At 40.9% G+C, this 14,573-nt stretch overlaps 1 protein-coding gene across 1 annotated transcript in view; it reads left to right on the top strand.

Moving 5' to 3' along the window:
* CDH20 (cadherin 20) overlaps positions 1-14,573 on the top strand; it is a 759,598-nt gene that overhangs the window by 695,457 nt on the left and 49,568 nt on the right. Inside the window, exons 7-8 of the mRNA XM_075314847.1 lie at positions 2,785-2,952; positions 7,315-7,502. Of these exons, the coding sequence (XP_075170962.1) occupies positions 2,785-2,952; positions 7,315-7,502 (356 nt within the window). The remainder of the gene's footprint in view (positions 1-2,784; positions 2,953-7,314; positions 7,503-14,573) is intronic.

Below are 14,573 nucleotides of genomic sequence, written 5' to 3'. Positions count from 1 at the left end.
AATTTAATTTCTGCCAACCAAGATCACATCCAAATAAATTATTCCATATGTATAATTTAAGGGTGGGCTGTTGACTTTTTGTCCGTTTTTAAGTGAATTACTGTATCTTAACATAGTACATGTAAATGTATATACTGCCTCTTCACTAACATCCAGTGGTGCTGCTGTGTCATCTATAATATATAGTGTGACGTTTGCATGCACCCTGACACTGCAATCAGTGATAAAAACCATGTTTTTTTCCCTTTTTTTTATTTAAAAGCTCCAGTACATAGACATAAAAGATTAAAAATATAAAATTCTGTGTACCTGCAGCTCCTCCAAAGGGAGCATATAAGGTTACAATATACAGTCATACATTGAATAGTGTGCATTAAGCTTAGAGGTGGTCCTTCTTCTTAATGCTGTGCACTGTGCGTCATCCAGCCATTGCATCTAACGGGTATACTAAGGAGTCCCATTGGCTGGCCAATCATAAGACAGGGTTGGCAGGCAAGGGGTACCCAAAGCATGTTCAGTCTCCCGGACCTCACTATTTGTTTGTTATGACACGCTGTCATCATGCAGGCTCGGACTGGCCCAGCTCAATCCAACCCCCAACCCTGATCTAATGCACTCAGCTTCCAAAGACATTTTGGCTCTAAAAGTATACTTACTGGTCACCATTTTCAGCCCTCTTCTGTGCTATATGACTTCTATTTGGAATCCATGGATCACATTGGGATCTATGAGTGAGCCATAAATCGTTTTTACAGTGTAAACCTATGGAGCATCAGAATGAGATTCCATAGGCTTAGGCTATGTGCCCATGGGACTCTGTACCCGCGGATATATCCGCTGGTATGTCCGCATGTTTCCCGCAGCAGCTCTCTGGAATCCGCAGCTATACATAGCTGCGGGATTCCAGCTAAAAAGCTGCGGTAAAACTGCGGACATTCGTGCGACTTACCTGCGAAAGTCCCGGCCTCTATCTCCATAGTGGAGGGGCAGGAATTCCGCAGGTATTTCTGCAGGAATAATTGACATGCAGTTACGTGCGGCTGTAGGAGATCCGCAGCATATTCCGCAGCCGCATATACCGCAGCATGGATACAGACACCCCCCATGTCCCAAAGGATAACATGGGGAGTGTCTGTACTTGCTAAAACCTGCGGATTTATCTAGAAAATTCTGATAAATCAGCAGGTTTTACATGGCAAAATCCACGGGTACAGAGTCCCGTGGGCACATAGCCTTACATTGCAAAAACGTCTTCCTACTCACACATGGACCCTGATGTGATTTAGGAAGTCGGAGTAGGAATCGCATAAGTGAGAAGAGAACCAGAGCTATACTGGAAACCAGGGAGGATGGCAATCCGTGAGAATATCAATGCACATATATTATAATACATATACATTTACAGTTTCAGAGAATAAAAATGTTCATTAAAATATGTCCAGGCTGTGGGGGTTAATACTATCTCTGCACATAAGGAATATATACACAGATCTCTGTACAGAGGTTCTTCATATCCAGTCCATAGAGACTGCTTATTTTGATCTGTGCAGGAATATTGCTCCTCTTCCACCCCGATTGTTGGAGGTCACTGCTCTGCACAGCGTGTACCAGAAAGCTTGATCTCTACATCGGGTCTAAAACAGGCATTTTCTATAAATCTATGGATCATCTGATCTACTGTCTGAAACAGTATAACACAAAAGTGAGTACACCACTCACATTTTTGCAAATATTTCAGTATATCTTTCACACTGTGAGTTATTTAGAGGGCACACCAAATTTACACTGTTATACAAGCTGTACACTGACTACATTACATTATATCATAACGTCATATCTTCAGTGTTGTCCAATGGGAAGACATAATAAAATTTTACAAAAATGTGAGGGGTGTACTCACTTTTTTAATATACTGTATATTCAAATTTTAGAAAGTACACAGTAAATGTAATATTTGAATTTATTTTTGGCCATTTTTTAATTATACAGTGGCATTTGTGCTCGTACTATCAATATTTTTCAGACAATTGGATTTCGGAGCTCAGACATTGTGCTTTTTATCATACGGGGGAGCTATCTAATTGAAATTCTCCACAGTCCGGGATGTCAGCGGAGAAAGTAGTTTCATGTTCTTATACAAAACGAAAGTAGACATTCCGAAAAAAAAATCTTGATCTTTGGGGAAATATCCTATGAAGAGGTCAGGCTTATGATAGTCTTTTCAGGAAGAGCAAACACATCTCAGTAGCTTTAGTGTAAATCAAGCAACTCAGTCATGCACTAATTATACGGGCAGCGCTCAGCCACCGTTCTTTCGAGAAGCATTGCTGCCACCTATTGGCGGAACTTGGTGTAGCAGGTCCAAATATCAGTTATTTTCCGCAAAGAATTACCGGTTACTCACACGACTGGAAAGTCTAAAGATTTGTGAGCATGAAACTAATCTGTGTGCAGTCTGTCATTACAGAACTGATAATTATTTTCCAAATGATGTGAAGTGTCTTTATGACTATTGCCGTACTTAAGTACACAGCACTTTGAGTCGTTTAATTGGATATTGTACAGAAATTACATTGATTAGGTAATTTTAGCATCTGGACATTTACATCTGCCAATCTAAATGAAATACTGCCATATGGAAGGATATCAATAGATTTTCCGCAGGACATTTCTACAGTATCAACGTTTCTTCTCCTGTCTTTGTCTGTTGTAAAAGTGCACTCTTTCATTAAAGATTTAAAAGAACTTTGCGTAATGTAATGCTGCCTCTTTTATCTCCTCCAGGAATAATTAGAACAGCTTTAACAAACATGGACCGAGAAGCAAAAGAGTACTACGAAGTGATTATCCAGGCCAAAGACATGGGTGGACAGTTGGGGGGCTTAGCTGGGACCACCACTGTTAATATCACTCTCAGTGATGTGAATGACAACCCACCCAGATTTCCTCAAAGTAAGTGCATCATTAGAAGTAGTTTATTGTTTCTTCAGCTTTAAACTGACATGTTTTTAATTAGGAACTTTAAAGAGTAACTAATAGGGATGATAGAATACCTCAAATATTCGGCTTCGCGAATATCTTCCAAATAGGTCACAGATATGCAAATATTCAATGCGCAATGTAAGTCTATGGGAATCCTGTATAGTTCCGAATAGTTGTTATTTGGGTTTCCCATACACTTACATTGCGCATCGAATATTCGCAAATAGTCGAATAGCGGCGACCCATTCAAAAAATATTTGCAAAGCCGAATATTTGAGGTATTCGATCATCCCTAGTAACTAACCTTTCCTTTATTACTAATTATCCTCCAGATATTGCAAAGATGAGATATTTCATTACCTTATTTGCACCATGCTGAAGAACTGTTTTGGTACAGCCTCTTTAGATACTCCTTACAACTGCTGCTCAGCAACAATCAGTACACTCTATTCCAGGAGTTTGTAGCAGAGGACTGTCCCTTTCTGAGACTCTCTTCTCCATACATCTGTACATAGAAAGGAAAGGTCCCATACACCGACTGTTTGAAATAGTTAAGGGGAACCTGTCAGGTGCAAAATGCACCCAGAACTACAAGCAGTTCTGGGTGCATATTGCTATTCCCTGCCTGACCGTCCCTGTATACACTAGCATAGATAAAGAGATCTGTAGAAGAAGTATTTCTAAAACTCTTTCATCTTATGCTAATGAGCACTGGGACTAGTCCGAAGGGCGTTATATGTTATATCTCCGACTAGCAGCCCTCTTACCATTTTAGCACGCCTGCAGGGGTGTACTAATATGCTATTCAATGCAGCATCACCCGCGGTGACACGCGTACCTGTGTTCGCTGTGACCACTCTTCTGAATGATCAACACTTCCGGTCATGCACAGTAGACCTCTGTGAAGCCAGGACGCATACTCCCGGCTTCATACTGTGCATGACTGGAAGTGCCAGGTATTCAGATCACAGTGGTCACAGAGAACACAGATACGCACGTCACCACTGGTGATGCTGCAATGAATAGCATGTTAGCTTGCCCCTGTGGGCATACTAACATGCTAAGAGGGCAGACTAGTCAGGGGATATAATGCCCTTAGGACTTGTCGCTGGCTTCATTAGCATATTATTATAAAGAATCTTTTAAAATACTTTTTCTAAAGATCTCTTTATCTATGCTAGTGTATACAGAGACAGTTAGGCAAGCATTAGCAATCTACACGCAGAACTGCTCGTGGTTCTGGATGCATATTGCACCTGACAGGTTCCCTTTAACTGATTCTTGCTCAGCAGCATTTGAAAGTGGATTCTAAAGGAGCATCAATTGGGCATTGAATTAGTACCACGGCATAGTGTTTGGGAAAAAAGGTTGAAAAATAAAGTAATGAAATCTGTTACAAAATATTAATTACTTTGCAATGACTGGAGGTTAACTAAATAAAAAAAGATTTTACTTTATAAGTGCCAAGTTAACACTCTGACAAGGCTTTGGTACTGAGTAGAAACCGTAAAGCAGTGTTATATTGTTCAATTCTTTTCTGAAGCCTTCAAGCTTGGAATCTAGAGAAAAAAACTTTAGAAACGTTTCATCCTAACAAATTGCTAAGAGCAAGTTCATCAATTACTGAACTGAAAACTTTATTAACCCCTTAAGAACAGGGCGATTTTTTCATTTTTGAGTTTTTGTTTTTTTCCAACCTTATTCCAAGAGCCATAACCTTTTTATTTTTCCGTTGATATAGCCATATGAGGGCTTATTTGTGCGGGATGAGTTGTGCTTTTGAATGACAACATCTATTATATGATGTAATTGTAAGCGGGAAAAAAATTCCAAGTGTGGCAAAAAAGTAAAATTCTGTATTTGCTTTTAGGGGTTTTATTTACAGCATTGTTTTTACCATAAAACTGACCTGGCAGTATAATTCTCCAGGTCAGGAAAATTATGTAGACACCAAACATGTACATCTTTGGTTTTATTTAAGTGATGAAAAAAAAGTAAAACATTTAAAAAATAAATAAATAAATCTGGTTTGTGTTACAACATTCAGAAAGCCCTAATGTTTTCAATTTTGGGGATTTTGGACTAAGTGAGGATTTGTTTTTTGCGCCCCGAGCTGCTGTTTTTAGTGATATTATTTTGGCGTAGGTACCATGTTCTGATAGCCAGTTATTACTTTTTTTCTGTTATTGCAGCTGCCAAAAAAACCCTGCAATTCTGGCATTTTGATTTTTTTCTTGTTACGCTGTTTACTGATTGGATTGCTTTGCTTTATATTTTGCTAGACCTGACAATTCTGAATGCAGCAATACCAAGTATTTGCATTTTTTATTATTTTATTTTCAATGGGGCAAAAAGGGGTAATTTGAACTTTTGTGTTTTTTTTTTTATTTTTTTTCATGTTTTTAAAAACTTTTTCTTTTAGTTTTTACTATTTTTACTAGGATCCTTAGGGGCCTTAAAGTTGTGACTATCCAATCGCTTGTGCTATATAGAGAGCAGTGCATTAGCGTCAGCACTCCTCTATAGCAAAAATCACTATCTCCTATGAATGCCGTCTCATAGCCTGTGTTCATAGGAGGATCGTCGTGATTGACAAGGGGATTTTACTGGTTAACAGCTGCGGGCAGATTTCTGATTTACCCATGGCCGTTAGAAGCACGTCAGCTGATTTACTCAGCCGTCATGTGCAGACAAAGATGAAGACTCTGCATGCGAGCCCACATCAAAGCCTGGGAGACGACCCATGACACACATAGCATGTCATGGGTCATTAAGTGGTTAAAATGTTCTTATCAAAGATCAATTTGTACAAAACGAACAATACAGAGCTGTGCTCCCATCAGTACCTTATTATAATGGAAATTAATGACCTATAGACGAAAAACACTGGTGACATGATAAACACTATTTAATTTGAATTTGGTTTGCCATTTTTTAAAAAAAAAATGTCAAAAATCAAAATTTTTACATGAAGTAATTTGATTGTTATTCTCATTTTAACAGATGAAACTAAACAAATAAGAGGAGAAGCATGACATTTTTCATTTGGCTGCATAATAATTCGGCACATTTATAGTTGCCCAATAATTATGCTGACATAGATATTCTTCTAAGAAAGGAAAAACCTCCCTTTTACTTTCTTGAATATTCAGGTTTAATGTTTATTAACCTTTTGGATTGACCAACAGCACTTTATTTGTTCAATAAGAAAATTAATTAGCAAAAATTAAATAAAATTGCCTAATAATTGTGCACACTGTGCACCTTCATCTGTTACTGCTAAGCAAAAACAGAACATGAGGTTGTCTAAAATGGGCTGAACATAGAATATATCACCACTAGGACCCTCAGTGATAACTTACGGGAGAAAACCACTGAAAGTGAAAAAAATCATTCTTGGAGCTTCATGAAGCATTACACAAGATGTAGCGCATGCTAATGCTAGTGCTGGCTAAGACTTTAGGGCCTCGCACAACCAGAATTTCCTATTTTCAAAAAATCTGACGACTCCATAATTGCTATATATTTACTTTCTTGTAACTCACAGCAACTGACCAGACATATCATGCTGATCCATGCAGGTGTACTTGTCCTCAGAAGGGGATTTAATATTATGAACATAAATTATATGTAAGGGATTGACCTGAGGTTAGCAATCAGACTGTTGCGGAGGAAGCAACGAGGAGAAATGTATAAATCAATGAAAATGTATTTCTTGTACTATTATTTGTAATATGCTTTCAATTTTTTTTCCCCCTGCTAACTTTCCTTCTTTCCTTCTTTCCTTCTTTCTTTCTTTCTTTCTTTCCTTCTTTCTTTCTTTCTTTCTTTCTTTCTTTCTTTCTCTCTCTCTCTTTCTTTCTTTCTTTCTTTCTTCTCCATCACGCTTATCTTTCCCCATTCTTCTACTCTTTCTTTTCATCTTTCTATTCTTTTCTCCTGCTCTCCCATTCTCCTCTCTTCTTCGGCTCTCTGGTCAATCTCTACCGCTAAATATTCTCACCATATTTTCCTCTATTCTGTCACTCCTCTCTACCAACACTTGTCTCCTCTGTTATATTTCTTTTTTCTCTCTTTCTTCTTTCTCTCTTTCTTCTTTCCTTTATCACTCTGTTATTCACAATCTCTTTGATCCCTGCTCTCTTCTTTCTTTACTCTCAATCTCATTTTCTTGTGTCTTGAATCTTTTTCGTATTCTCTTTCCTCCCTCACTGTTATCCTCTTTTTTTACCTCTCTTCTCTTTTTTTTTTTAATTCTCCCTTCTCTCTATACCTTCCTCTACTCTCCTTTCTCCTCATTTTTCATTATCTGTCTGATTCTCTCTCTATCAGAACACTACCAAATGAATGTTTTAGAGTCAAACCCTGTGAACTCCACTGTTGGTAGAGTTCTGGCAATGGACTTAGACGAAGGAGTCAATGCAGAAATGAAATACACCATTATAGACGGAGATGATCTTGATATGTTTGATGTTACAACAGACCCAACATACCAAGTTGGAGTCATCACTGTGAAAAAGGTAATCCTTACTTTCATAGAATTCTATAGAACTTTCATATGTAACCATGAACTATATTTTATTCAATGCCAACCCTACAAACGATTGAGGATCTGTCCTTCAAGTAATAGATAATTAGAATATTTAGTCGTGCCCTTCACCAGCAGAGTGTAAGTGCAGACCCATCTTATTTCTTATTTGTTAGTAGTTTTTCGTTTGTGAACCCTCCCCATACACACCTATTGCCAATCCACATCGTATATATAGCCTGGGTCTCAGCTTCCCATACACGGTAAGTTTTTTAACTGCATGAGAGGACACACATAAGCTAGGGACCCCAACGTAGAGAAATACTTTGGCGTAGTGTTGGGGCTCTATTGCATTGATCAATTCAGTAGCTAAATTTCTCTTTATTCATATATTCATGGCAGTAATGCAGATTCCATTTTTCACATTTCATTCTTACATATAGCTATTGAATTTTTCATGACAGTATTCACACAGCAGTTTCTGCTATTACATGTATTCCCCTTAGGGTACCTTCACACTTTAGCGATGCAGCAGCGATCCGACCAGCGATCTGACCTGGTCAGGATCGCTGCTGCATCGCTACATGGTCGCTGGTGAGCTTTCAAACAGGCAGATCTCACCAGCGACCAGTGACCAGCCCCCAGCCAGCAGCGACATGCAAGCGACGCTGCGCTTGCACGGAGCCGGCGTCTGGAAGCTGCGGACACTGGTAACTAAGGTAAACATCGGGTATGGTTACCCGATGTTTACATTAGTTACCAGCGCACACCGCTTAGCTGTGTGTGCAGGGAGCAGGGAGCCGAGCACACTGAGCGCTGGCTCCTTGCTCTCCTAGCTACAGTACACATCGGGTTAATTAACCCGATGTGTACAGCAGCTACATGTGCAGAGAGCCGGAGCCGGCAGCACAGGCAGCGTGAGAGCGGCGGAGGCTGGTAACTAAGGTAAATATCGGGTAACCACCTTGGTTACCCGATGTTTATCTTGGTTACAGCTTACCGCAGCTGCCAGACGCCGGCTCCTGCTCCCTGCTCGCTTCATTTGTCGCTCTCTCGCTGTCACACACAGCGATCTGTGTGTCACAGTGGGAGAGCGCCTTTGAAGAAAACGAACCAGCACTGTGTGTAACGAGCAGCGATCTCGCAGCAGGGGCCAGATCGCTGCTCAGTGTCACACACAGCGAGATCGCTAATGAGGTCACTGCTGCGTCACAAAAAGCGTGACTCAGCAGCGATCTTGGCAGCGAGCTCGCTGTGTGTGAAGCACCCCTTACATAGTCACTGGTGTGCATACCTTATCTCCCCATAACCCTACAAACGATTGAGGATCTGTCCTTCAAGTAATAGATAATTAGAATATTTAGTCGTGCCCTTCACCAGCAGAGTGTAAGTGCAGACCCATCCAGAACAGTCGGTAATTCATTTAATGATAATGATCCATCATTCAACCAACTTAAGAAGCATCTCATCATCAAGTACAAGTTTTTACTGACATTGTTAGAGAGTTAACATTTCTTTGACAATGACAGCCAATGAATTAGAGGTCATGAAATAAGCTGGAGAAAGGGAAATTAAATCGAAAGAGTGTAGAATATTATAACTGTAAGGGGGTAGTCAGAAGATACTCATAGTCAGTGCTCCATGGCATTTGTATACTGATGTCGCCATCTGCCAGTGGATCAGGGTCACCAGGAACCAATCTGTATGGAATGTCGAGGGAAGAGTTAGATGGTATCACCAAGTTATGTGACAACTGTGGTGCAGTTACCAAATATAAAAGGCTGGGCCGGAAGGGAGAAGGCGGAGGTAGCACCAAACTCACCAGGAGAATGGACATGTGCATAGCAGAGCAGACCTGTGTCATCTGCAGGTGAATCCAGAGGAACCCAAAAACTGCATCCCATTGCCAAAGGAATCTGAAGACTACATACTATCACCAGAGGAACTGGAAGACTGAATATCATTGCCAAAGAAACCTAAAGACAGAATATAGTCGCAACAGAAACTCAAAGGCCGAACATCATCACTTGAAGAGAATCAGTCTACGTGATCAAGCCCCAAAGGTTGGACATCAAGAACCAGAGACTGAGGAACAGACATTTATTCTGGAGCAGCATCTAAATTAGCCAGGCTATTACTTCCTTCCCTGTAATACACTACTAATTGATAAAGTTAACTATTGGGATAGTGTATTGCCACACGACCATGCCACGTTTAGTGAATTGCTAATATAGATAGATTATAAAGTCTCAGTTTTCTGATCGAGAAACTCAGTTTGTTTCCAAGTTCTGTAGGGCATTCAGTGAAAAGATCAAAATTGAATTGTCTTTTTCATCTCCCTACAATACAGAGACACAATGGTCAGACTGAACGTGATAAGAAGATAAGAAGACACTTGAACAATTTCATCAGTGTTATATCTCTGACCATCAGTCTGACTGGGTGGAATTTCTGCCTTTTGCCAAATTCACCATAAACAATCAGATATGTATAAAGATTCCCCCATTCTTCTTCAATCTTGGGTATCACCCTCGCTTTGGTTCCACTTCCAAATTGCATACCCCTGAGCTCGTAAAGTATGCTAACAAGTTAAAGCTAATCTGGTCAAGATAGAAGAAAATTTGAAGTGAGCACAGGGTAAACAGGCCTTTTCATCAAAAAGAAGAAGGTCTTATGGACCTTGTTCATGGGTTGGGGACAAGGTGTGATTATCCACCAGAAATATTAAATTTAAGGTTCCCTCCAGTAAACTAGGGCCAAAATTCATTGGTCCATATGAAATTATTGAAATCATCAATCATGTAGCCTTCAATTTAAAAATCTACTGTTCATTCCATATACCTAATGTAGTTAATTAATCCCTGCTTAAGCTATACCGTTAGCCTGTTTACCCTGTCAGTAATCCTCCTTCTCTTGTCCTAGTCAGGGGCAGTCTTGAGTATGAGGTACAGAGGATCCTTGACTCTCAGTTTTTAAAAGGATCTCTTCAATACCTTGTTCCTTTGAAGGGTTATGGACCAGAGGAAAGATTGTGGGTGTTGGCTAGTAAGTAAAAAGCAATCCTGCCGCAATGGCAAAGCAGTACAGCCCAAATCCCAATTAGAGTATAAGTGCAAGCAAGGATTTAGAATTAAAATATAACTTTTAATTTCATTAGTCTAAAACACGATATAGTAAAGTGCAGTGCAGTGCATGAAAATAATAATAAACAGAAAGATCTCACCCAGTTCTTCTCCTGATGAGATCAGATACCACCGGAAAATCCAAGGCAGAAGCAGGTCAAACCAGACCTTAGGGGGAGTGGGGGGGGAGCAACAAGAATACAAGTTCCCTGCCCCTGTCGTGCCCCTGCAGAAATTGCTTCCGCCCTTACAAGGGCAGCACCCAAGTCAGGAATGCTAGCCCTGATGACAAATACACCCTCCCACTAGCTGTTGGCTAGTAACATCAATGCTGACAATCTGATCAAAAGATTCCATATCGGGTTGAAAGTTCCCCTGTAAGAAGGGGGGGAAGGTTCTGTGACATCGGTATCAGAGTCTGCCTTTCCAGCATTTTTTGCCAAGCGGCGCCGCACTCTCGTTTCTGGTGATGTGAGGCAACAGTTGTCGCTTTGTCTCATTTGGGACTTGTAGTCCCATCCATACAGAGGAATATAGTATTAACTGCTGTTTGGTTTGAGTGGTGCTGCAGGCTATGACTGATGCTGAAATCCTACTGTCCACTGCCAGCTATAGTTCAACTGCTCCTTGAGAAGTGATCAGTATCTTTCTTCTGGCTTCCTTTAGAGATTCCTAATTTTAACCATGGCTTGTTTTTTTGAGTAATCTTCTACCTTGTGATTTTGTTCCTGTATTGACCTACTGGTTATAACTTGGCTATCAGACCATTGTTCTTGCCAGCTCGCACCAAAGATCAGCAGCTAAATCCAGGGCTCGAGCCTAGGGGTCCCTGTTAAGTCTGGGACCATGTATAGGAGTTAAAAGATAAGGTCTTTGTAACCACTGCTCTGGAATATGGAGTGCCAAGCCTGTTTATGGTAGCCCTCTTTAGAGCTACCCAGTGACCACAGAAAGTTTTCCCCTTTACAGCATTAGGTAGGATCATTTCTATGAAACCCAATAAACATTCAACATTCAATATACTGTATCAGTATGTGAGTCCCTCTCTAAATAACAAATGTCACTTGTGCTTATGTTTGTAGACCTACATATCCCGTAAGATTCTAATCAAAAGTGGCATCTTTATACTTGTATTTTAGCACCTTTTTAATGATTGACAACATCCTCCATATGGTGAATATAAATTTAATAGTAATTACACTAACATGCTAACTAGGACTCCAGAGGAAAGATACTTGTCACAATAGTTTATTTAAAGATGAATTATTTAAATGTGCTAAATAAAACAAAACTTGGTTTGTGAGAGGCAGCAAAAGTTTATTTGACAACCCAGTGCACTACTACAAATTATAAGCTATATACTGCACATCTTATGCGATGTGATACTGGCATAAAACGCAAGTGCTACTTTTATTTATTTATTTATTACACATTATTTTCACTGTAATATGCAGTAGAGTAGTTGGGGTCACAACACATATAGACAAAGTCAAAGACAGACCTACTTCTAAACTTTAAAGGGAAAATGTCAGAACTACGAGCAGTTTTGGGTGCATATTGCTAATCCCTGCCTAACCGTCCCTGTATACACTAGCATAAATAAACAGATCTTTAGAAAAACTATTTCTAAAGATCATATATCGTATGCTAATGAGCAAGGGCAGTAGCCCCAAGGGTGTTGCTTCCCTTGCTAGTCACCCCCATTAGCATGTTAATACACCCCTATGGGCGTACTAACATGCTAATGAATGGTAGCGTCAGAGGATAATCAGAGTTTGGGTCATGAGCACTATGAAGCCGGGTGTGCGCGTCCTGGCTTCAAAACTGAAGTAGTGCACATGACTGAACCTCCAGGGTCATGCGCACTGAGCTGAAATCCAGCATCAAGTGGCATTGGCAGCAGAGAGGTGAGTGAGATCTCCTCTGATGCTGTGCATTCATTAGCATCTTAGCAGGCCCACAGGAGTGTACTAACATGCTAATGGGGGTGACTAGCAAGGGAAGTAACGCCTTTGAGGCTACTGCCCTTGCTCATTAGCATACGAGAAAAGATCTTTAGAAATACCTTATCTAAAGATCCCTTTATCTATGCTAGTGTATACAGGGACGGTTAGGCAGGGATTAGCAATATGCACCCAGAATTGCTTGTGGTTCTGGGTGCATATTCCACCTGACAGTTTCCCTTTAAAAGACACATTTAGTTTAGACAGTAATTCTGATTGTATTTATAGCCCCTTAGGGGCACTTTGCACACTACAACATCGCAGGTGCGATGTCGGTGGGGTCAAATTGAAAGTGACGCACAACCGCCGTTGCAGGCGATATCGTAGTGTGTAAAGCCTTTTTGATACGATTAACGAGCGCAAAAGCATCGTAATTGTATCATCGGTGTAGCGTCTGTCATATCCATAATTTGGAAATGACCGATGTTACGATGTTGTTCCTTGTTGCTACGGCAGCACACATCGCTGTTTGTGAAGCCGCAAGAGCGAGGAACATCTCCTACCTGCGTCCTGCGGCTCACGCCGGCTATGCGGAAGGAAGGAAGTGGGCGGGATGTTTACATCCCGCTCCTCTCCGCCCCTCCGCTTCTATTGGCCGCCTGCCGTGTGATGTCGCTATGATGCCACACGACCCGCCCCCTTAATAAGGAGGCGGGTCGCCGGCCAGAGCGATGTCGCAGGGCAGGTGAGTGCATGTGAAGCTGGCGTAGCGATAATGTTCGCTACGCCAGCTATCACCATGATATTGCAGCTGCGACGGGGGCAGGGACTATCGCGCTCGGCATCGCAGCATCGGCTTGTGATGTCGTAGTGTGCAAAGTACCCCTTAGTGTTCTCACCCACTATGATACTTCTTTCATGGCGCTTATATACAGTAATACCTCAAACCCCCTTACCTTAACAGTGACAGTAAATTAACACATAATACCTCCCATACCGATTATGATGACCCCACAGTGCACCAACACAGAATGATGCTGCCAGAATGAAACCAAAACAGTATGATATCTCACATGCCCCCAATTCATTATCATGCCTCCACTGCCACTTAATACAGAATGATGCACGCTGTATGGTATCCACACAGTGACTTGAACACAGCATGATGCCCCCAAATTGACTCCACACAGTGTGAGGCTCACATTATGAGTTCCTCACAGTAACCCCCAATACAGTATGATGACTTCATGTTTTTCCCGCACAGTATGATGGCATGCACAACACCCCACCATATGATGACCTCCATATCCCCTCAGATTTCCAACAATATGATTGCCCCTACAGTCCCCTACGTAGTATGTTGCCCCACACAGACTTCCCCATACAGTATAATGTTCCCTTAACACGCCACACTGTGTGATATCCCCCACATATTTTATGATGGACACCACAGCCCCCTTTCAAAGTATTATGGCCCACACATAGATTGATGTCCCCTACAGCCTTGAGCTCAGAATATGATGTCCCCCATACATTTATAATGTCTGTCATAGTTCCCAAAACTGAATATCATGCCCCCACAGCAACCCACATAATATGTTTGCATCTAGAGCCCCCCATGCAAACCCCCACACACAGTACTGTATAATGGAGCCAAATATACACACATTATGAAGCAATACACAGCTCCCTTAAACAGTATAAGTATGTCTCCACAGTTGACACACACATAGACATTTATAGGGCCCCACAGCCCCCTATAAGTATTATCTGTTCATTTATCCCTCTTTAATCGTGCTGCTTTCCATTATCATCTATCCATCTTGAAATTTACCTTTCACTCTTGCTTACTGTTACATACCTGCTAGAATTAATAAAGAACTTCCTTGCAGCCCCTACCACCACCACCGCTACCAGTTAAACAAGTTTTACAAACTTTTAATATATTTTACTAGAGAATTGTTATTATTTCTACACGTATAAGTCATGTCTCCTCTC

Source organism: Anomaloglossus baeobatrachus, chromosome 6 (assembly GCF_048569485.1).
Source record: "Anomaloglossus baeobatrachus isolate aAnoBae1 chromosome 6, aAnoBae1.hap1, whole genome shotgun sequence".
NCBI lineage: Eukaryota > Metazoa > Chordata > Amphibia > Anura > Aromobatidae > Anomaloglossus > Anomaloglossus baeobatrachus.
The sequence above is the reverse complement of the archived record's forward strand: the minus strand, read 5'-3'. Positions and strand labels throughout refer to the sequence as shown.